The following is a 24,319-nucleotide window of genomic DNA, read 5'->3' as shown; positions in this document are numbered from 1 at the left end:
AACGCGAGCTGCTGAGGACTTCTGCGCAGTGGACTAGTTGGTAGCTGCTGAGGGCTTCTGCGCAGTGGACTAGTAGGTAGCTGCTGAGGGCTTCTGCGCAGTGGACTAGTTGTTGGTTTAGCTTCGAATCTACTGGTGGTCAAACCAAAACAGTGCAAGAAAAACAACACATGTTGCTGTTTCTATTGTAAGTAGCGATGATAAGTCAGAGTCGAGTGGTTAGAAGCTTAGCAGCACTACGACCCTAGAAGATTACGCTTAAAAGTTACGAGAGCCTCTCAAAGTTATTATTCAAACAAAGAGTTCATTCTGATGTGCTCAATCAAACTTTATAATTGCTTGTCTTTTTCATGAGGAAAACGGCGTTATAACCATTTAGAATTAAATTTTGTAGCATCAACTACTAAGTTTTAGTATTCTGTTCCGTCGACTTCCACGAATTAAAAACATGTCACATTCTAGCAACGACGAACAAAATTCATACGTTCCAAGTGAGGAAGTGGTGGATGAAGGTGAGTTTGATTTGATGGTTGCTCTAATATGTTAATAATTTTGATAGCATTTTACGTATCTTAGCCTACACATTTTAAAATATGTTGCTTCATTTCATTGAAAGAAAACAAACTTACAACCGCCATGATCCTGACATCAAGTCATCAACATCTTCTTTTGTTAAATTCAAGTCTCACATGTTAATTGTCAAAACAATATTTAATAAGTTTTTTTACAGGACAAGCTCAGCAACAACTGACTGTCCATCAGCATGTTGATCAAGGAGTGGTCCATTTTGATCAGCGACAGCATCTACGATCTTTCCAGGCTGATCAGCGACAGTATCATGCCCATCATCATCATCATCAGCATATAGATCGAGTGATCAAACAGGTTGACAAACGACAGTTTCATACAACGATGATCTACAATTTGCCCGAGCAAAGTTGTGTTCCATCTGGAGATGAAGGTTTGTATTGTTTATATGTGATTGGAATAGTTTTCATAATTACGGTAATAATTTCTCGGTTGTTAAAGCATCAGAGCATTAAGCTCAATGATGATAAACAAAGGAGGTTTTCAAACTGTTGCTATTCTGCCATATTTTAATTGAAAAGTTTTATAAGTAGATTTAATTGTCAAGAAATCTTGCTTCATCATCAACTGTAACTATGCCAAGTTATGTTACAAATCAAATCAAAAGATCTTTTAATCTTCGTATCAACGGAAGCTCAAAAGATGCAGCAAAATGTTATAACAATTAGCAAAATATATCGTTGATTTTATTGCAAGGCTGGAATGATACAAAAAAAACTTTATAAAGTCCCTTAATAGACCTTTCCTGCAGCTCTGTGCAATGAAGCGTGACGTGGAAAACAATCACGCTGGCTGCTTCATTTGCAAGCACTACATTGCTTGTGAATACTTAAAAACTTGTTTTGCAGTTTGTAGAGTCTTTATAAAAACGTGGAATCAACGTTAAAGAAACTAAGAACTAACAGTTGTATTTTATTCAAGTTACTTTTATAAGAAAAACAAGCCAAGTGATATAATGATAAGCCACTTACTTACAGTATTAATAGGCTCTCGTAACTGCGCATAAGCTATGGTGCTTGAAAGAACTGTTGGTAATGTATTACTATGTAGGTGTGAAAGCAAAATGCGGTTGGTTTACAACTCTGATAAACTTGAAGTTCCTTCCTGCGTTACTGTGTCTTTTTAATAATAAGTGAGAATTATTGTCTTATTTGCTATAATAAGTAGCCTAGGCTAAGTAGCCTATAATATTAAACAATATAATATTGTTTAACAATATAATATTGTTTAATATTATAAAATATAATATTGATATAAAATAATATTGGTTTGATTTGGTTATGAATGTTTATCCTCGGACTGACAAGGCCTCAAAGCCTTGATAGGTTATTCCTGGTAGTTTTACATGCTTGTAGAGGCTCTTGACGCAGGGCCGGTTACCGAGATTGGCAGAGTGAAGTTTTTCGATTGTTGAAGTGTTCTTGCCGGGAAATTATTCCATTCACTAGGTGCCGCTGAATGGAGAGCAGTCCTTAGAATGTCTTGCTCAAGCGCACACCCCGAGAGTCGAACTTGCGCCGCGTAATCTTAAGCCGGGCGCGTAACCACTGAGCTGACGGGGAGAACAATTATTATGGCATATTACCGATCGGTAAGAAATTTTCAGTATTTGTTTTGTTACAAATGTATAATTCTTAACTTCTTCTTCTTCTTCGATACTTTGGTGGTGTGGGTTTCTTGCAGGAGTAATGCTGTCACGTTATGCTTTTGTGTGAGATGTTCCAACATGTCGCATTTGGCTTTGGTAAGGCCTTCAACGTTGGCCTTCTAACTAAGGCCTTCAACGTTTCTCTCATTGGACACTGGGGCCGAGGGTTTATCCTTTTACCACCCCAGGTGCCCTGTGAGTTGTGGTCTCTGATTGTTGCCATTCGCTTCATTAATTTGAATTACTAGGACTCACCACGAGGAGGTTGGCAACATGAGTCCCAATTCTTAACTAATAACTTAACAGTCTTTCAATCAAATTGCCACGTGTTCTGCTTTGTTAGTGCTACGTTGTATGTTTGTTTTTTGCTATGTGTATTTGTTTAAAGGGCGGGGAAACCCAAATTAACTTTGCGAGTTTTTTGTTTCAGCGTGATGTCATTGTGTACAACATGAGTTTTAGCAATAAAAAAATCCAAACTTTGTTGCCCTCGTCTCGCTAAGGCCGCTTTTGTTTGATACCCGTTTGCGAGGTCTCGTTGCGCATCAAGCTGTGATTCTGTTCGCTGTGACGTCACAAGGTACATATAGTTGTGGCCAAAAGTTTAAGACCAGACGTGATTTATGACGATTTTTGCATTACTTCAAAATACTGCATCAGATATAAGATGATGCATAAAGATGATGCAACTGAAACAATATATGATGCAGTATTTTGAAGTAATGCAAAAATCGTCATAAATCAAGTCTGGTCTTAAACTTTTGGTCACAACTATATGTACCTTGTGACGTCACAACGAACAGAATCACAGCTTGATGCGCGCGAGACCTCGCAAACGGGTATCAAACAAAAGCGGCCTTAGCGAGACGAGGGCAACAAAATTTGGATTTTTTTTTTTGCTAAAACGCATGTTGTACACAATGATATCACACTGAAACAAAAAACTCGCAAAAAGTGAATTTGGGTTTCCCCGCCCTTTAATGCTTTGTTTGTGTCTAAGATTTGTGCTTCTGTTTATCACTGCTCTTCTGAACATTAGTTCTTTTCTCTTTTAAACACATCTGCACGTTGTGGTACGTAATCTTCCTCAGTTGTCAGTTCACTTGTGTGCAAGATAAACAATTGTTCAGATTAGACTATGTTTTTGTTGTTATGTGGTGTGTTGCTTTAGTACTAATTCGTAAAAAATGTAATATTTTCTTGGCTTGATAAGAGCAATAGGTGTAGCCGACAACGTTCGCTATTTCATTTTAATTTTTGTTTGTTATAATGTTAACTGTTGTGGTGATGCTCAGCTATGTCTATTTATGGTCATAGACGTAACCTCTCTACCCAAATTGAAACACAAACACGATTTAAAGTTTCTCCTCTAAAAGAAACGAAATATTTTTGTTTCGAACAGTCCTGTTTTTAAACGTGGTTGTTTAGTAAAATTGCTAAAAACCGTTTCTTCAGGCTTACAATTTGCAATATCCTTCACAAATGTTTTGAATATTGTATTGAAAAACTGGGAAACGTAAAACACATAACGTGTTGAACAAGCTTATTAAGTCAGAATCGTAACTTTACTTGGCCATATCTGTTTAGAGATTTTACCAAGCTTCCAATATTTGCTGGACCATAACTCACTCAAAGTCTAATCAAAAAGACCAGTCGCCAATTCAAAAGTAATTTTTAAAAATATAATTTTTTTCTGCTTTTTAGGTTCAACAAAAGAATTAAAGAAGCTGCAACAAGCAGCCCGCAAACAATATCATCCCAAATATGACGTCGATCTGTCCAGCTTTGACGTTTCTCCAGAGGGTGTTCCAGAAATTTATTGTGAAATGTATAAAGTTGATTTTTATCAAGGAAGGTTTATTCCTGACGATGACAAGTACAATCCAAAAAGTCAAGGAATTAAATTAAACAAATCCGACCAAGCAGTAACAATCGATCAATTGGTTTATGATATTCAAACCAACAGTTTTGTGTCGGTAATTGGATATCCTGGGTCAGGAAAAACAACCTTATCGAAACGCCTGGCAAGAAGACTTGCTAAAAGCGAAAATGTTCTCGTCCTAAGGAAGCTTTTTATGGACATGAATGACCACAACACACGATTGACATTGAAAGAGTTTCTGTTGGGAGATTGCAACTACAACTTAACCAACCAAGAACAGAATTCTGTTTTTGAATGGATGACAGCCAATCCGGAAAACTGCTTTATTATTTTTGATGGGCTTGATCAGGTAAGTTGGAACTTGAAAGAAAATGTTGAAGAATCCAACTACAATACTCCACTTCAATATTGGAAACTTGTCTCAAATCTGTGTCTGAAAAGATTTCTTCAAAATTGTCACTTGATATTCACTTCTCGACCACACGCCATGCTTCATATTCATCAAACATGCCGGCCCAAACGCACTTACTTTATTCATGATCTGACTCCTGAAAATATGAAAACGTTATTCGACGCCTTAGTCAACGACCAACAACAATCCGAGATGATTTGGAACAATCTTACAGTAAAAACTTCCCATTTGAAGTCCATATGCCACAACCCTCTGATGCTGCAACTCTACGTGAGAGCATCTCTTGGTTCGTCACAGCTCGCTGATATATCCACGATGACCAGAATATTTCATATTGTATTGTTGAATCTTAAAACCTCAGGACACGCTAGGATTTCGATATCAGACGATATTGTCATCAGACTTTCCAAAATCGCGTATGAAGCAACAAAAAAAGGAATCGTCTTAATCACAAAAGACGATCTTGAAACAGAACATCTCTCCAGTCAGGAAGTTCAAGATCTTGTCGTCACTCTATTGGGAGCAAATAGAGAATATGCACTTTTGGAAGGGCAGCAACGGTTATATTTCAGTCACCAGACCTTCCAAGAGTATTTCAGTGCTTTATACATCTGTCGTAAAATGTCATTAACCGATTTTAGGTCTTTTGTTCAAAATAACCTGCTGAAGGGCCACTGGGCTGTTGTTGCACAATTTACATCAGGACTCCTTTTGGATCCGTTTATAAACAAAGGTTAATTTTTATTTCATCTGCAGTTTATTTATCGTACCACTAACAACAAATCTAACCATAGAGTTTTTTTTTTCGTCACACAGGCCAAGTCAAGATATAATTTGTTAACTTTATGGAGAAATCCATTGTAATAATTGATATTTCTTTCTACAAATTAACATTGGCAATTGGACCCTTGATGTTATTTGTGAATGAGCGCTCAGACGATTATGTAATTAATATTTTTTTGATTTTGTCAGTTATATTTTCTCAATCTTGTGTTTTCTTAACTTTATGTTAGAAGAGGCACAAGTGTTACACAGCTAGTACATTGCGGCAATAAAAAATATTTGCTTGTTTGTCTGGTATAACTAAATGATGTCTATTGCACAAACAACAAAATATTTTTTCAAATTTACAGATCAATCGGGCAGTGCAATGAACCAACCGCCTTCAGTCGAGTTTACGTCAGCACTGACGCAACCATCAACTTCGTCTTCACAAATTGCTTCAAGTAGGAATATCGACTAGATAATGGTCACTGTGTGCATAAAATTTTAATCATTGCGAGTTCCGTGGCTGGTGAAGTTTATGGCTGCAACAATCGGCTTAAACGCATAATTCAATGGCAGTAAATTTCGTTAATCTTATATTTTAACATCGTGTTTCATTTTTAAAGATCCATCGAGCACTGCACTGAACAAAATTCCTTTACTGGAATCTTCGTCAGCACTGACGCAACCATTAACTTCGTCTTCACAAACTGCCTCAAGTAGGAATATAAGCTAGATATTTTGTGAATATGTTGTGACAAGGAACAATATACTATACGTGCTTTCTTGTCAGCTACAAGTAGAATAAAATATTTATCACCTTTGGGAACCGCTAGGCTAGACGATCGCTTATATGCATCGATAATCTTTATTTCTAAGCTCTTCCACCACTCAGCTGCTTCAGAGCAGTGTGTTGCATAGTGGGGAATGAATAGTGGACACTGCAGTTTGCAAAATGGGCACTAACATTATTTCAACAATAGTAAATTTATCCATTTTGTTTTTACATTATTGTTTTAGATCTATCGAGCTCAACAGCCAACCAGCAGCTTTCTCCACATGAATCGACGTCAACACTGATGCAATCAACATCTCAGACGTCACAAATCGCTTCAAGTAGGAATATTGTTTAGGTTGCTAGATCAGCGGTTCCAATAGTCTGGCCCAACGTGATTACTTTTATACGTGTTGTATTTTCAATACGTAAAATAGTCTACCCAGACTACCCACCGACGCTGTTAAAATCGCAAACTTGGCCCTGGGCCGAAAAATATTGGTGATCGCTAGCCTACAGAAGACAAAGTCATTATTTGTTTGTATTGTGCCTGGTGGGACTTGTATTAGTGGCAATCTTTTCTTCACAGCGCCTTAGCCACACAGCTGCATTAAGAGCGGTGTAGGCTACTTCAAAGTAGGAGATCATCTGTTGGCTGCCTTGCCGAGTGGTGAGAACATCTGCTCGACGTTCGAAAGGACGTGGGTTCGACACCGCTTCAGAGCACGCGGCTGTGTCTCGGCGAAGACACTTAATGGCAAGCCAAAATAACGGGAGCAGCTGACTCGAAGACTATATGTCACTTCGCTGCTTCCTGTCGTCTGTTGCATCGCATCTGTGATTGCAGTGTACTGTATGTTACCGCAATGGGCGCAAATAAAAACACGATTACTATTATTATATTATTGTTTATGAGCACTGACTGTTTTAATAGCAAGCTGCATTAGATGATGGAATTGTAATCCCTCTAAACGGTAGTTAGTTCCAAATAAAACTTGGCTTTTACTTTAATCATAGCAGAAATTGTCATTGCAAAAAGCCAGACAGATGTTCGATGGTTCAAGATTGAAATTAATGAACGAAAATCTAACAAAGCCGACCTGCGTGCCACGTTCAGACAACGTCATTAATTGCCTTGTCTAAAAATATTTCCTGGATGGGAGTGGAACCGACGTCCTTTTGATCTTTGTGAAGTAAAACTTATTTGAAATATATTTCTCAGGTAGAACAAATTGTGCATCTGACGTTGATCCATCAGTAGACGTTGAATCAATGTAAAAAAACAATTTTGCTATCTGGGTTATTACAGAAAAAGCTTTTCCAAGCAACTGCAGTATAATATAAACATATTACTATATGTTATTTTTAGATCTCCCTCAAAATTCCCTTCAAGAATCTCAACAACTGACTACACCGCCCAAAGCTTCAAATCGGCTTCAATCATCATCTGCTTCTTCATCTTCACCTTCAGCTTCACAAGACTCAAAACCTCAATCGTTGAAGAGCAGATTTACATCTTTGAGGAAAAAAATACTTCCTAGTAAAAAATAAATTAAAAAATTTAATTTTGAATTTTATTTATTTCGCTTAACCAGGAAAGTTTTTTAACCTCATTGTATTCAAATTTATGTTAAAATTAAAGTTAATCATATTGAAATTTTACAGACAACTCAACCTCCAAAACAACCCAACAACCTTTAAGTGCATCTACCTCATCACAAACGCCATCATCTTCCCACCAACCAAGCTCTTCTGGTAATATTATTGTATAACAAATAAATATCACAATAAACATATTGTTGACATAATGTCAGGCTTGGTTGTCGTGTTTAAATATACTTTGATTTACATGTATGCTTTTAGTCTACATGATATGCACGCCTTAAACAGTTTTGCAGCTTTGCCACTTTTTCCTGTTGTTGGTTTTGTTTCCGTATATTATTCCAACATTATCATTAAGCGTTGGATTCTGACAAAGAAGAATAAATTGAATAGGGTGTTTGTGGTGTGGATAAGACTTTGAAGTATTTCAAAGATTGTTTGTAAGCGCTTCTTTCTCTTACAAGTTAAATATTTTTTAAAACATTAATTGTTGAATTGGTCTCAATTCGTTACAGCGACTTCATCTTTCCAAAGTTCTTTTTTCTTTCAACTTAAGTCAAAATCACAAACTTTGAAAGAAACTGTCAGATCTGCAACACAAAAAATATTTTTACGGAAGCCTACGGGTAAGTAACAAATATGCAAATTAAATTAAGAAGCTCAATGGAGACCATAAAATCAATGTCAAAATTTATATCAAATAAAAACAAGCTTTCTGTGTTTTGTAACCGCACGTCGATGAATATAAATAATGGATTCAATATAACCAATTTTGGGACCGATTTGGCCAAAAAAAATTTAAAAATGTTAAATTGCTCTATAGCGCTGTACAAAATATGGCGATGTACACACAAATAAAAAGGAAACAATATATAACACAGTTATAATACCACATGAGAGTAATAATCTGCATCATTATATAGCACGTGCATAATGGTGACTGCTATTGGATTGCACTTGAAATTTCTTCCCAAAAATGTTGATCCTACGATCATTGAAAGCAATAAATTCTTGACAAATTGGGGTGAAATCAACCTGATCGATCAAGTTTTTGTCAATGTGTAAGAACATCCTATGGTTCAAGAATGTTCTTGGGTTAATCTGCTTCTCAAGTAATTTTTCACCAGTCTGAGGCTCGCAAAATACCTTTCTGCAGTAGCATTAGACATTTGGATTGTCAGGTATAGGCTAGCTGTATCAGCTTTGATACATTTATGTAAATGCCTCTCAAAGTAGGATTGGGGGCTTTGCTTACATCAGATAGCGTCACAAAGCTCTCAATCATGGAAGGTGACGTTGCTACATTCTTTAATAGCTTCAGTTTCTTTTTAATTAGATAATTAACATCAATAGATAGCTCAATTGGTTAGCGCGTCACTTCTGGAACGAAGAAGCTTCAAGATCAAGCGGCGCTGGTTCGACTCTCGGGGTGTGCGCTTGAGCTACGCACGTTAAGGACTGCTCTCCATTCAGCGGCATCTAATGGATGGAATAGTTCCCCGGCAACAAGACTTCAACAATCGGAAACTTCACTCTGTCAATCTCGGTGACCGGGCCTGCGTCAGTGATTTAAAGCCTCTACAAGTATGCGAAACTGCCAGGATTAAGCTCTGCAAGAAGCTTTCCCAGTCCGAGGATAAAGATTCAATCAATCAATATCCCCATCCAGCCTGGCCTTAGTGCCTTTTTTAGAGACAAAGTTGCTGAATCTTCTCCCCTTGCTGCAACCAAAATCACCTTCTCTATATCACAAAGAAACTGCAAGGTATCTTGGTCAAATCTTTCATCCAACTTGTTTGTCATCGAGTCAATAACTTCTACGTACTGCATCGTCTGTTGAGGTGACGCAAACCTTGTGTTGGCACAACCACTGTCATATCTTTGCGGAAGTTGACGCCATCGTGGTAGCACAGGAGGGGTCTATTTCATTTTTTTTTTAATTTCAGTAAAAAGTTCATGGGTATTTTCTCTCTTAGTTTGCAAACTTTTTTAAGTCGCCTTTGCACTGCATTGCTTCACGCGCACTCATGTTCTTCTTCTGAAGGCTAGCAGTTGAGCAGCAGAGAAGATTTCTATGCTCACATAAAGACCATAGAAAATATTAAAATTAAACATAGCACTCATCAACAAACCAGGGGCTATTTTTACTCCCTCACTGGACCCCTTTTCCTCTATTATTGCCGCCATGGTTTAATAAGCGGCTCATAATTTCCTAACACAGATAGAATCGCTTTTGCTCTGCCCGTCCATCTTGTAGGGCAAAGAGCTTTGAAAGATGATTGCTTTTTGCTTTCTTGCTACATTAATTTGAAAACAGCCAGTCTTTTCGGGGAACATTTTATCAAATTGCAAATTGTTTGTACAGCTCTCAGACTATCTCTAATGAGAGGTTAATAGCTGCTGCTTTCAGAATTACGAGTTGTAAATTATGGTTAAGACAATGTATGCCAAGTGCGTTGGGTACCTCTCTTCTGATCTGAGCCCCAACTCCATTCAAGGGACCTTGCAACACAGATGCTCCATCATATGTTTGGCCTCTACATTTCGTGATATCAATCCCCTAACTGAGAAGAATGCTTTTGACAATTTTGACTGATGTAGTAGCATCACCTCTAGGCTATCAGCTTGATGCACTCCAATGAAATCTTCATTGATTGTAAAATTCACATCAATCCACCGTATGCAGAATGTTAATTGTTCTTTGCCACTCGTATCTTGAGTTTCATCAACCACAATGGCAATATACATGTTCTGTTTTAATATTGTGTTCAGTCCAGGACAATACTGATTTGAGTATTGTAGGAATTGTTGTAGATTTCCGTCTTCTTCATTCACTTTTTTTAGTGCTATGTCTTGCCTGATCAAAGTCTTGGTTACTTTTAGCTTTTCCAAGAGGCCCTGGCACCTAACAAGTTGTTCTTGATCTTGTTGATTTCTTAATAATGCATCAACTAGTGCTTTATCAGGATCGTCTTTGACTGACAGTTTGTAGTGACAATCTAGGCTATGACACGAACTTGCTTAATGATCTTTTAATCTTTGTACAGCATCTTTCCAGTTATGGAAACCGTCGTCGACAAATGTTGGTTTAGTACAATGGGAAAAAGTTACCAAGTTTTCATGGTTACCCCTCCTGCAGGTGAAGCAAAATGATTTATAGCTGCTTCCACATAGGCCTAAGTACAACCAAGGATGATTCTTTTCCCACTTAGTTTGATAGTGCCTTGTCTTTGAACCATAGGTTTTTGCTGACTTTTGCTGATCTACAGGAACTCAGGTTAATCTTGTTTGGGTGACATCGCAGCAGCGAAGCGTAGGCGCTTGAGATGAAGACGTGGAAGCTGGTAGGCCTACTTCTTCGGTGTTAATTACAAATATACCATATTGAGATGAAAGCAGACAAAAAGAGTTCTCTGATGGATGGAAATACAGCCATAGACTAGTTATTTATTAGTAATTAGTGCAAAACTACTGTACCACCATGATATTCAGCTAATGGCAATATGTCTATTGTACAATCAACTTACCGATTTGAGTGGAAATGTTTGGTCTAAAAGTGGGACAAGACGATGGAGAAGGCTGAGATGCATCTTTTTCATCTACTTCTAATACCTGCTTTTTAGAATGAGGTTGCTTTAAATTTTCTTCGAAACTGGACTTGTTTAAAGACCGTTTGGCGAAAAGCGACGTAATTCTCTTCATTTCAGTTGGCAGATAAATACAAACAATAGCCTACAGTAGGCCTACTGCCCTACTGTATTAATTTCAGTGAGACTAAAAATCACTTCATTAATCTAAATTCTAAACAAGGATATCATTGTTTCAACCATAGAGAAGAATTATATTGATTGATAGATTGCTCCACCAATCACACGCAACCACACCCACACGTGCTGCCCATCAATAGTGGGCTCAACAAAAAAGTTTAAAGATTGGATTTCATTATTGAGCTATCAAAGATAATCAAACTACTGTGTATCAAATGAGTGAAGACCTTTTTTGGAACTCTCTCTCTGATTTACCATTTTTGCTACCTTTTCAAAGAAATTTTGCTTTCAAAGTGGGTGGACCAGGCCTACCCAGAAAATAAAGTAGGTGGGCCCAGGCCCACGTGGTTACTCCATGCCTGTCTCAAAAGCCGCATTATATGATGTAATTGAGTGATTGATTGAATCTTTATCGGCAAACTGAGAAAGCTTTTTTGAGAGCTTAATCCTGGCAGTTTCGCATAGCCTACTAGTAGAGGCTTTGAATCACTGACACATGACCGGTCACCGAGTTTGACAAAAACTATCGTTTGTTAAGTATTCCATCCACTTGGTGACGCTGAATGGAGAGCTGTTCTTGAAATGCGTTGCTCAAGCGCACACCCCGAGAGTCGAACCAGCTTTGATGTTGCAGTTTCCTCGTACACATAGTGGACGCTGAACCAGCTGAGCTATCGAGCTGACAATTTTGCAGCCGTATGTCATACAAACCAGTTCGTCATTATTGAGACCCATTAGAATAAATCATAAAATGCAGAATATTCGCTGATAAATCGTCTGGAAATTTACAGAAACAAACTTTTCTAAAAATGCGCTTGCATTTTGGTAACATTTTTTATTTTAACAACATTTAATTACTTGGTTAAAAGTAAAAATTAGTGCATCCTGCTACCTTATCAAAAAGCGACGCTTACAAATCATAATTTTAATGACAAGTTTTTATATTTTAGAGTTAGATGAAAAAATGAAAAAAAGGCAACTATTTGTTAAGGAATTGCTGAAAGAAACCCGGAAGGTGGCTGCAGGTAAGCAAAGTAGGCTAAAACGAGTTTAAAACTTTAATACAATGAACATTAAAAAAAAATATTTAAAAACATGTAAGTGCAGTAGCGACAAGTTTCCAGAATCCAGAGTTCCTTTTATTAATCATTTTCCATGAGAATTTTCATTCAATCGGTTTCAGCTTCAGTAGCGCACCCAGAAAAAAATTTAGGGGGGGGCTAATTCAGAAATGTCGGCCGAGTGATTTGCGATAATAGTGACAGTAAGCCAATGCCCATCAGTGCCGGTCTTTGGGGTGTGCAAACCGTGCGATCGCACAGGGTCCGCAAATTAGGGGGCCCGCAATCTACTCAGAAAATGCAGTAATTTTGTTATTTCCAATGCATATATAATGCATATATAATGTCCTTCATGAAGCAATTGAAGGACGGAAGGACGAAGTTTGGACGGGATGACCACTCTGGAACCGTAAAGTAGACATCCGTAACAAGTAGAAAGAGAGTCTGCGTACTTACGGAACGGTTCGACCGGGTCTTGTGGAGAAGACTTGGCCGGCCATCCTTGATGAATGAAACGCATTACCGTGGAAATGATAGGATCTTTAGAAGATTCTTTACGCAGTGAGGCGGCATTTGGGGTCTGGACCTGCAAATCCAAAGCATCGATAGCACAGACGATATCAATGTCATCCGCACTTTCCTCTTCATCGAAGACTTTATCCCCTCCTGCTGGTAAGCGACTCAAAGCATCAGCGTTTTGATGATCCTTCGTCTTCCTGTACTCAATAGTGTATGTAAATTGCGACAAAAAGAGTGCCCAACGAGCCAAACGATTTGCTGCCAAAGAAGGTGTCGATTTGGTCGGGCCAAAAAGACTAAGCAATGGTTTATGATCTGTGACCAAAATGAATGATCTACCAAAAAGATATTGATAGAATTTCTTTAGCGCAAAAATTATCGACAAAGCCTCTTTCTGAATTTGACTATAGTTTCTCTGCGAAGCTGTTAATACTTTTGAAACGTTTGCTATAGGCCGTTCTGTGCCATCTGGGTAACGGTGAAACAAAGTAGCACCAATGCCCACACTAGAAGCATCACATGCGATACCTACCGGAAGTGACGCATTGAAATGTGTAAGAACCTCATCAGTAGATAGATGATGCTTCAGCTGAGCAAAAGAGTTTTCCTCTTGTTTTCCCCATCTCCAAGGAATGTCCTTTTTCGTGAGATGGTATAGTGGTTCTGCTACAGTAGAAGTGTTCAACGGTAGAAACTTCGAATAAAATTGTAAGGAACCTAAAAATGAACGAAGAGAAGATACGTCAGTGGGGGCAGACATCTCCAGTACGGCGTTTACCTTGGGACCTTTGGAGATGCCCTGCCTGGACAAAATGTGTCCGAGATACTCTACCTGAGGTTGTGCAAACTTACACTTGTCTTTCCTACACCTCAGGCCTTTTGAGTGAAGTCGATCGAGGAGCCGTCTAAGATTCTGGAGATGCTCCTCAGCAGTAGTGCCACTGACAAGAATGTCGTCTAGGTAGACTGCGACCCCTGGAAGGTCGGCTGTAAGGTCGTCCATGATCTTCTGAACATAACCTGGAGCAGAAGATATGCCAAAAGGTAAAACATTTTGTAAAAGTACGCCACGGTGAGTGCTCAATGCGAGTCGTTTTCGACTGTCAGGACCAAGTCGAATCTGATTGTAGGCATCAGCCAAGTCTATCTTGCTGAAACCATACCCACCACCCAACTTTTGCATTAAGTCTTCTGGTAAGGGTAACGGGTGACGATGGGTCTCCAGGGAAGGGTTCACCGTGACTGAATAATCGCCACATATGCGTAACTTGGCCTTCGCTTCTGAAGAATTTGAACGCTTACGGACTGGAACAACCGGTGTGCCCCAATCGCAAAACTGAACTGGTGTCCATACACCACGTGCAATGCCCGAATCATAGGCTTGTGCTAAGTCCTCCTTTAGCGCGAAAGGTACAGGCCTAGGTTTTAGAAAAACAGGTTTAGCATCAGACTTAAAATCTATGTCTAGTTCATAATCTCGTAAGCACCCGAGTTCAGGCTGAAAAACATCTTTGAACTCGTCACATAAGAGGGAGCATGCCTTCTCCAGACTCTTATCAGGCTTGTCGCATGACTGGATGCTCTGTAAAGTAGAACAGTTAGACAGAAGGAATTTATCGATAGAAATTCCTAAAGACGAGATTGCATCACGACCTAGCAAGTTTAGTCCTTTGACTGTCGTGACTACAAAAGGAATATTATCTGACCTTCCCGTGGAAGGACAAGTTACCTGGGCCGTGAAAGAACCCGTGATTGGTAGTAGATGCTTGGTAGCAGATTGGAACTGCGACACTGGTGCTTGCAATTGAGGTGCGCCTACCCGAGTCCAGACGTCGCTGGAAAGGAAATTTCCATTTGTAGCAGTGTCCAGTTCTAAGTGTGTGGTTACCGAATTAATGGAGATCGGTACTTCCAACTTTGAATTTCGAGGTTTTCTGCAAGAACTAGAAAGCATGTTAATTTCCTCGATACAATTTACCTTAGAAGGTTTAAACTGTCCAGCTTTCTTTCGACAAACACTCTGTAAGTGTCCCGTAATATTGCAGAAATGGCAAGTGGCTTTCTTAAACCTACAGTCATTGGCGTTGTGGTTGGAATTACCACAGCGATAGCATTCTTTATTTTTAGAAGAAAAGAAAGTACCTGTAAGTTGCCTAGTTTTTGGAGGTTTGCTGATGGTCCTTGCTTTCGCAACTGGTACTGGTGGAGTGCCGTAAACAGTTTCTTTGGCCACCTTGGCTGCCTCTTCGGTTTCTGATGCAACCTCCACCGCACGTTTGAAAGTAAGTTCATCAGCTCTGATTTTGAATAACGCCTTAAGCACCGCCTCGTCACCTATTGAACAAATAAAACGAGTACGTAAAGCTTCGTCCAATGGATTTGAGATGGACGAGAAGTCACAGGTGGCAGCTGCCTGGCGTATGCGGATGGCTAGTTCTTGAGCTGTTTCACCGGGCTTGCGCTTCATTTCGCTCCAGAAACGGAATCGCTCCCTCACGATGAAGCGTTTTGGGTCGAATTGTTGAGCCATGTAATTTGTAATTTCCGTCATGGTGAGATCGTTGACTTCTTTTGGGTTTGTTTCCTGCGCAGCCAAATTTGTTAACATTTTGTAGATTGTAGGTGATTGATTGGTGAGAAAAACCTGCGGCATTTTGTCTTGTGCGACTGAATGTGCTGTTACAAAGGTGTTAAACCTCTTCCAATAGTCTGCCCACAGTTCAGTGGTGGCATCGAACGCTACGAACTTAGGTAAAGATACCTGTTGTTGTATTGTTGTTGGCTGTGATCTCGCAGTTTGGGCTCGTATTTCTCGTAGTTGTTCTTGGTGGCGCCTTTCTTGTTCTTCTTGACGTTCCTGGTGACGTTGTTCTTGTCTGGCAATTTGCTCCTTCGTCTGGCGTTCTTGGTTAGCAATTTGTTGTTGCAGGACTTCGATCAGTTTCTCCATGTTTCTAAATCCTGTAGAAATTCTGTAAAGATCCTGCCGACGACGCCAGTTAAATGTCTGTTGTATTTCCAGACGTTTAATATAAAATAAACAATAATAATTGTAGCGATAGCCAACCAAGTGAGAAAACCATTTACCTCTTGTTACTTACTGATTCAGTGTATGAAATCAACGCAATATATAGTAAGAAAGAAACGCAAAGCAATCAACTGAGGAACGTGGTACAGAACGCTCAATTGATTACACGCGCAGTGCGGTGGTAATCAATTCCAACGTCTGTACCAGAAAACGCTGAACGGTGATTATGTAGTGACGCTGGTCACGAGTTACATATATTCAACGTAAATAAAATGACGACTATAACAGAAAAGTTCAAAAAATGAATTCAACAAAGGAATTAACAACAAGAAAACATAGAGACTCAACGGGTGCAACCTATTTCATCCCCTGAACATTTCGTATCCTGAAAAGATCGAGAAAAAAACAACAGAGCCGAAGTCGCTGATCGGAGTTGCCGCAAACATTTCAAAACTTCTCTTGATCTTTTCAAGGGACGAATTAAGTCGAAATTTGATTTTGTTACTCCGATTTCAGGGTACGGAATCGGGGTAAGAATTTTTTAAGGGACGAAATAGGTTGCATCCAAATCAACATAGAGACATAGCTTTATATTTCCGAAAAATGCTGAGGAAAGCATGATCTTAACCTTTTGCTATGCCACCGAACAGCACCATTTTACAGTAATATTCATACCCAAATTTTTGTTGAACATGCTCTCAGAATGCCCCAAATTCAAAGTAATTTTTCAAAATGTTCTAGGGGAAGACCCCCAGACCCCCCGCCACAGGGTGGTCTTCGGCGATGACACCGTCAGGATACGCCCGCCGACCGTAAGACCACCCCCCTCCTTTTTCAAAATATCTAGCTTCGCTACTGAATTGGATCATTGTCATTGGGGCCAGCAAAGTATATTCCGCACAGGGCCCGAAATACCCTAAGACCGGCACTGTGCCCATCCCTTTGATTAATATTTAAAGGCACTCACGGCCCACTACCCACAGGTTTGCCGATACATCAGGATTCGTTCTCTCAAATCAGATTAGAAGTTGGCCTAGTGAACCCCACGCTATTAGAACCATCAACACTCTCATCCCTATACGTCCACTCTCGCAATCTTCTATAGATCTCGACTTTTCATCATCTAGGCCTATGACAAGATAAAATTAGCTTTCCGTTTGCCAACACAGATAAGTGGGAAACCAACAACTAGCACAAAAACAGTTTGAAACAAAACACTAATTTTGTAAACAGTAAATTTGATGTGGACGTTTTTCCTATTTACAAAACATTCAAAATTAGTTCGTATTTTCAATTAAAGTCCCAGACGCCTTCGTCTCTCTGCTCAAATGGCGTAGGCCTATACAGTTTTATATGTCCGTGTGATTCGGCATTGACGTATGACGCTATGGTACATCGGTATGTCCAGTTGTCCACCAGACATTTGACCACGAGAGTACGGGAGCATCTGAGCTTTAGGGAGTTAAAGAAAGGTGCCATCAAAGACCATATCATGGAGTGTTCTTTTTGCACAGATCAAAAATTCTCTGCTGACTTATTTCTAATTTTACGCAAAGGAAAATCCCAATTTGACACCAAAATTCAGGAAGCACTGTTAACGCTATACGCTACAACCCAAATTTAAACAAACAATTATTTGCTGGAGGCGCGTCCATTCTCCTCAACATTTACTTGATATATCACGTTCCCTGTGGTGCACATGTTTTTGTAGTTATTTATGTAGTTGCCTTTTCCTAATGTAGGCTAAATTTAAATTCAAGAAGTTGAAATTTATTGCATTTATTAATTATTTTCTGATTCTTGATTAGGGCTTAAAATTAAGCCGAAAACGTCCGACTGTTAAAACTATTTGTACGGTAATTATGTAAAATATATTGTTATAATGCTCGGGCCTGTTGTATTGTTGTGTCTTATTCGTATCTAACCTGTAAGCAAAAGTTATAGCCTAGCCTGCATAGGGAACATACAAAAACTATATTTTTTGTGGCGAGTTTGGGGGGGGCTTGAGCCCCCTTAGCCCCATGCTGGGTGCGCTACTGTTCAGCTTCATGCTTGCCGAATTTATACTCCGAAATATTTTGAGAAGATTGTTAAGAGCCAAAACCTCGTCAAACAACCTATCTCTGATTGCCATCTATGGATCAATTTTCTTTGCTAATTGTTTAACAAATAAATTGCTTATACTCTTAGAAAGATGCAATTGATGTACTGTACTTTAGCTATATTGAATGCTTCTCAAATTGGTACCATCTATTGATGTAGGATGTAGCCTATTCCAACCTAATGGTATAAAAGTTTTTAAAGCTTGATTACAGAACATTAGCAGGCTCCAAAAATTCTAAATTTTGACACTGCAAAATTTTACACCTGAACGAATCAATTGTACCTCAGCTAGTCTAGAAAATAGAGGATTTGTTTTGTGCAAAAGTAATAGTCCTATCTTGAAATGCTGAAAATAAGATGAAATAAGGACAAAAGTCAAAAATAAGGTGACTTCTTAGAAATGAAGACAGCAATATTTTATAAAATGTAGTTTTTCAAATTAAGGACAAATGTTAGAAATAAGTACACGGAAGCCCTGACTATAGCCCTTGGTTTTTTTAGGCTACGCTGCTTCAGACAAGTGGTTCGCAAATAGGCTACTTGTTGGTGTAACCCAAAAAACAATCGTTCGAAATCTTCGCAACCTAAACGTTTCAGAAGCATATAATTTTGCGCAAAAATAATTTGCAATTTAATATCAATTTCAATGCGGTCGTCCCCACTTATTAAGCCCTCATCGGGACCCACGATTTTGTGGTTATTAAACTGGAGACAATTTTCTACTACTCCTACACCTTCAGTAATTACGGAATGGGTCTAATTGGGCTTAATAAGCGGGTGGACCTATTAACCGTGGGCTTCGCCGTCTTCGTGTAAGCCTCTGGGGCCGAGGGTTTATCTTTTTATCACCCCAGACTCACGATGTTCCCGGACTACACTGGAAGGCTACTGGAGAGCAGCCGGTCTTTGGTTTCATGTTCCATGACGCGCAGACGTTCCATCCGGTTAGGTGGCTTGAAGATGGTACAGTCATGATGTGGTCTGCGGTCTGTTCCTTGGCACCACATTCACAAGAGAAAAAAGAGGCCATTCCCCATTGGTGCATAGTTGAACGGAAAAGCCCGACGCCCGTATGAAGACGGTTAAGGTGCACCCATGCCTGTCTTTGTAGTGTTAGGGGCCAATGAGGCATGTGTCGGCGTCGTAGATGGACGAATAGAGTCTGGTGGTAATTGACTTCAGTGCCGGTCTTTGGGATGTGCAAACCGTGCGATCGCACAGGGCCCGCAAATTAGGGGGCCCGCAATTTACTCAGAAAATGCAGTAATTTTGTCATTTTCAATGGAAAATTTCAACAAGTGAATTCAACAAAGGAATTCGCAACAAGAAAACATAGAGACTCAATGAATTCAACCTATTTCGTCACCTGAACATTTCGTACCCTGAAAAGATCGAGAAAAAAAACGACATAGCCGAAGTCGCTACTCGGAGTTGCCGCAAACATTTCAAAATTTCTCGATCTTTTCAGGAGACGAAATAGGTCGAAATTTAATTTTGTTACACGATTTCAGGGTACGAATTTTTCAGGGGACGAAATAGGTTGCATCCAGACTCAACATAGAGACATAGCTTTATTTCCGAAAAATGCCAAAGAAAGCATGATCTTATCCTTTTGCTATGCCACCGGACAGCACCATTTTACAGTAATATTCATACCTAAATTTTTGTTGAACATGCTCTCAGAATGCCCCAAATTCAAAGTAATTTTTCAAAATTTTCTGGGGGAGGCCCCCAGACCCCTCGCCGCCCGCCGCCATCACCACCCTTCCCCTGTCAAAGTACTTAGCTACGCTACTGAATTGGATTATTGTCATTGGGGCCAGCAAAGCATATTCCGCACAGGGCCCGAAATACCCTAAGACCGGCACTGCTTGACTTCCATTCAGAATTCCATTTATGGGTGCGCTCAATTAGCCGCAGAGATGTCTTGTTCCTCAGCTTTGTTGATAAGAAGTTGAGCAGCTGGCACGAATGGGTGTCTTGATTTCAGTCGACAGGGGTGCTCGTTTGGGGGAGCAGAAATCTTGTGGTGGAAAATATGGTTAGGCTCCAGCAGTGCTCGATCGTCGAGAGACAGTGGGCTTCTTCGCGACAAAGCTCGACAGGTTGGATACCAGCGAGAATAGGGAGATTGTCCAATAGTGTGGGACGCAGGCATCCGGTCACTGTGTCACAGGCTTTTCAGCCTTTGAAGATGCCTGTTAGTGGCAGTGTCGATGTTGTGGCAGTAAACACTGCGGCACCAAACAGGTGCACAGTAGGCTACTCTGCTGAAGAGTATACAAGGGCTAAGGCTGATATACCCAAAGCGTCAGCTCTCGCCCCCCCAGCTGGAGCCTGTCAAACTTGAGTAGCGCAGCGCGGTTTGTCAGTTTCTTGTGCAGTGACACCAAATGGTGGTGGTATGTGAGCGATCTGTCTGGTGTCACCCCAAGATATTTTGGTTCTGTGCAGAAGGACAGAGGTTTTCCGTTGTTCTAAACATGTAGCTCACGACCAGCTTCCCGATTGTGTAGGTGGAAAGCTGCTGCTGCCACAGTTTTGGTTTCTCTGAGTTTGAGTCGCCAGTTTTGGAGATAAGCTAAGAGAGTTTTGATGTCCTGGCTCAAGGTGTCTTCTAGGCTTTATAACCGTGGGCTTAATAAGCAGGGACTACTGTACTACATTCGAAAGTATAAATTTTCTTGTACAAAATTATATGGAACTCAGCACATCAACGATTACATGATTGTATTTATTTTTGCTATACAAGTTATGCTTATAATAAGTTTAAACCGTTTTGCGACCCACTGTGGATGGCCTCCCAACCCAAATTTGGGACGCAACCCACTATTCGCGGACCCTTGCTTTAGAGAACAATGCTTATAACTTTTTTAAGAGCTAAGGCCGGAGAAAGTTAAATTTTTTCTTGGAAACATAAAATTCAATATTTAGGAAATGAAAATTGAAAAAATCGTTCAACTGATGCAAACCTTAAATAAAGCATCGAAACAATAAATTTTGTGACACCAGTTGCTACTTAAATGTAAATACCGTGCTAAGCTGTAGTCTTGCAGATGACAAGTTTTGTTGATTTCTCACAGAGTTGCCAACACTGCAATCCATCCGTAAGCTTAATCTTACCTTTTTTAAGTATGCGAGTATTTTTGGAACCTAACCAGCAAACGACAGCCATTTTGTTTTCAATCGTTGGAGGGAAAGTATCAGTTTAGATTCAGTTACAGAAGGAAATGATTGGTTTCATTTCAACTCTGTCATCATTCTGCTTAGTTCATCAGAAAAGTGCTTTAAAGTTTGTTTCTGTCTGTGTTTTCTGAGTTTGAAGAAAGCATCAGCTTGGATTGAGCTGCAGCAAGAATTGGCTGATTGGAAATTTTTTATCGTCAAGTTCCAAAGTTGCTTCGAAGATTTATCGAAAAAGAAATTAAAGTTTATTTTAATTTGCAAGCTGTGGTTAGCAAGTATTTTATCTTAATTTAATAAAATTTTAAAGCCATTGAAGACAAAATTTGTGATTTTGTAACCAGCTAACAAAAGTCTGCTCAGGTTATTTTCAAATTAGAACTTTGACTCAAACCTGAAAATTTTGTTCAAAATATTTTGTTTATATTTTTGTTTGCAATATAAATGAATTAATGTTTTATTGATTATTTTATGATTGGAACCAAACTGTGGTTTTACAATATACAACCTAGTTAGCCGAGCTTATATTGATTGATATTATTCCTGCATTATTAGACTACAAAGATGGTCGCTCCATCATCGCCATCTCAAAGATCTTGCGGGAAGGCAACGACTTGGAAGTGATCGTCACAGCAGGAAGTCATTTTGATAGAGGGAGGATATGGATGAGACCCTCCGACACTCAAAATGACTGCCATGCGGTGACGTCATTCTTCAAATCGATGCCGACGCGACTTGGAGAGCTTGATCTGTCTGGATGCAGAATGAATTCCAATCAATTCCGTCCTTGGAAGGAGGCGATCAAATCGATGCCTAGATCCGTAAGTCATGGTTAACTCTTATAACCAACGTTTACATTGACTAACGGTTAGTTGTTACATTGATTCAACGTTGCATTACGTTGTTTTAACGTTTGAGTTTCAACAAGTTTTACAACGTAAGTTTGAGTTTCCAATTTTCATCATTTTCTAACAATTCTTGTAAGTATACAGTAAAATAAATAAATAAAAAGTCACAATATAAATAAATTGTTTATGTTTGTTGAATCATGATTAATTTGTATTTAGATTGTTCGGATGTTTCTCTATGACAACCTTTTATCTGTCGATGACGTCATCGATGTGTTGCACAAGATTGAGGAGGAAGTTGAGATGTGGAGATCCTTGGATGATAGAGATGAGGGGTGGAGAGATCCAAACATGGAGGAAAGATCCAAGCTACAAGAAGCACTGGATCGGTTGGACAATAAAGTGAGAGTTGTTTACGATGTATCAACGTTATAACAATTAATTGTGTCAACATTGAATCAACGTCAATTTTTCGCTTTGTCTTTTACAGAAATTGAAGATCGATGTTGGCGATGATTACGTCACGCACAAGGATGGATGATGTTTTTATTTATTTGTTGATGTTTATAATAAAATTATGTTATCCAGTGATTTTGTTTGGTTGAGTTAAAAATACAACAACAAACTGCTTGTTTACATCAGGTGACGTAACATCAACAAAAATGTTTATAATATTATCAAACCAAGGTTTGTTTATGTTCTTCAACTTGAGGTCGATAAACATCACCAAAGTAAGTTTGTTTCTTAAACCTATTAATTTTTATGAAATAATTTCAATCAAGAATTCAAATTAAGTTATTTATGTACAGTATTGCCAGATTAGATAATTATTTTTTAAATTTAAATAAGTCGTATCTAAAAGTAGCCATCGAGATGAACTACATTGAATGTAACGTCGAATCGGTTCATTTGTCAACGGTGTTGCCAGATTAATACTTTTTGAATTGAAAACAGAGACTTTCAAGCGGCATCTCTACATATCTATTGTCAGAGTTGCCAGTTCCAATTGAACTTTTGCCGATTAAGGTGGGGGTAAAGATTATGATCCGATAACCCTTTAAAATGTTTGACAATGCCTGACAAGTTTTAAGTGTTGCCAGTTTTGCGGATATTGCAGCAGAATTGGACTAGTTTTTTGCTTCGTAGACGCGATGAAATTATACTAGTCACGAGTTGTGGTATTGTTAATTTGTTTGGTTTGTTTTTACTTAGAACCGAAGTTTATTAAATAAATACTACTTTTACTTGAAAAGGTCCTGAAATATCAACAATGAGACACAGTACCGGCCCTTGCAAGTAGGTTTTAAGAATTAAGACGTTTATTTTTCTTAAATGTGTAACAAAAGAAAAATAATCAAATCACAATTTCTGTAACAAAACAAGCATCGTAAAGCTAAACTCGCCACCAGAACCAAACAACTTGCTCCTCGCTAAGCTGGCCATGAAGTGAAACGACACAAGTAACATAAAGCAGTGTTTTGCTTCGCAAAGTACACGTAACATAAAGAGAAACTATTAATTGAAAGGAGCACTATAGCTCGATACATTTGTGCACCTTCCAGTTTGCAAGGCGAAACTACACTTAGGGGAGATCGATTAATACACTACAATTAGATGAAAGACTCTGTGTGTGAGCTACTGGTTAAAGATGGGTGCGTCCTGGGTTGACTTTGATGACGATGGCAATCACATTTAACTCAACTACGTTTGAAAGATGTTATTGCTTTGGTTTTGAATCTTTATCCTCGGACTGAAAAAAAACTTGATTGGTTATTCCTGGTAGTTTCGCACATAGCCGTACGAGACCAAACCATTTTGGGGGGGCAGAACGTAAATTTGCCCAAATGTGCACGCTTTTATAGAAATTGCCCAAATATAATGTATGCGGTGCATGATAACAGTAAAAAACTGACATAACAAGATCACCAACAGTGGCGTAGCCAGGAATTTTAAAAGAGGGGGGTTTGATGACGTGTTTCACTTATGGCGACACCCATCGGCGGGGGGTCTGGGGGGCCTCCCCCAGAAAATTTTGAAAAATTACTTTGAATTTGGGGCATTCTGAGAATATTTTCAACAAAAATGTGGGTATGAATATTCCTGTAAAATGGTGCTGTCCGATGGCATAGCCAGGCCCG

The 24,319-nt window shown here is 39.1% G+C and overlaps 1 protein-coding gene across 2 annotated transcripts; it reads left to right on the top strand.

The window, feature by feature from the left end:
* The first annotated feature begins 366 nt into the window (after nt 1-366).
* On the top strand, nt 367-22,772 carry LOC145772140 (uncharacterized). 2 transcript variants are annotated; one of them, XM_082583981.1, is made up of 13 exons: nt 367-512; nt 731-961; nt 3,941-5,263; nt 5,664-5,756; nt 5,922-6,014; nt 6,316-6,411; nt 7,440-7,610; nt 7,736-7,825; nt 8,188-8,298; nt 12,390-12,464; nt 21,889-22,154; nt 22,401-22,583; nt 22,672-22,772. In XM_082583981.1, exons 1-13 carry the CDS (start codon nt 449-451, stop codon nt 22,720-22,722), a joined length of 2,847 nt encoding a protein of 948 aa, XP_082440107.1. In that variant the 5' UTR covers nt 367-448; the 3' UTR covers nt 22,723-22,772. The 2 variants fall into 2 exon arrangements, with proteins under 2 accessions (XP_082440107.1, XP_082440108.1); XM_082583982.1 differs by lacking the exon at nt 8,188-8,298.
* The last annotated feature ends 1,547 nt before the right edge of the window (nt 22,773-24,319 follow it).

This window comes from Aplidium turbinatum, chromosome 6 (genome assembly GCF_918807975.1).
Source record: "Aplidium turbinatum chromosome 6, kaAplTurb1.1, whole genome shotgun sequence".
NCBI classification, from domain to species: domain Eukaryota; kingdom Metazoa; phylum Chordata; class Ascidiacea; order Aplousobranchia; family Polyclinidae; genus Aplidium; species Aplidium turbinatum.
Note: the sequence above shows the minus strand (reverse complement) of the source record. Positions and strands in the feature narration are given on the sequence as shown.

Excerpts from the sequence above, each read along its gene's own strand:
- LOC145772140 (XM_082583981.1), top strand. The coding sequence starts at position 449 with ATGTCACATTCTAGCAACGACGAACAAAATTCATACGTTCCAAGTGAG. Across the intron at positions 6,015-6,315 it reads GTCTTCACAAACTGCCTCAA|ATCTATCGAGCTCAACAGCC; the intron begins GTAGGAATATAA and ends TTATTGTTTTAG. Across the intron at positions 22,584-22,671 it reads TGGATCGGTTGGACAATAAA|AAATTGAAGATCGATGTTGG; the intron begins GTGAGAGTTGTT and ends TGTCTTTTACAG.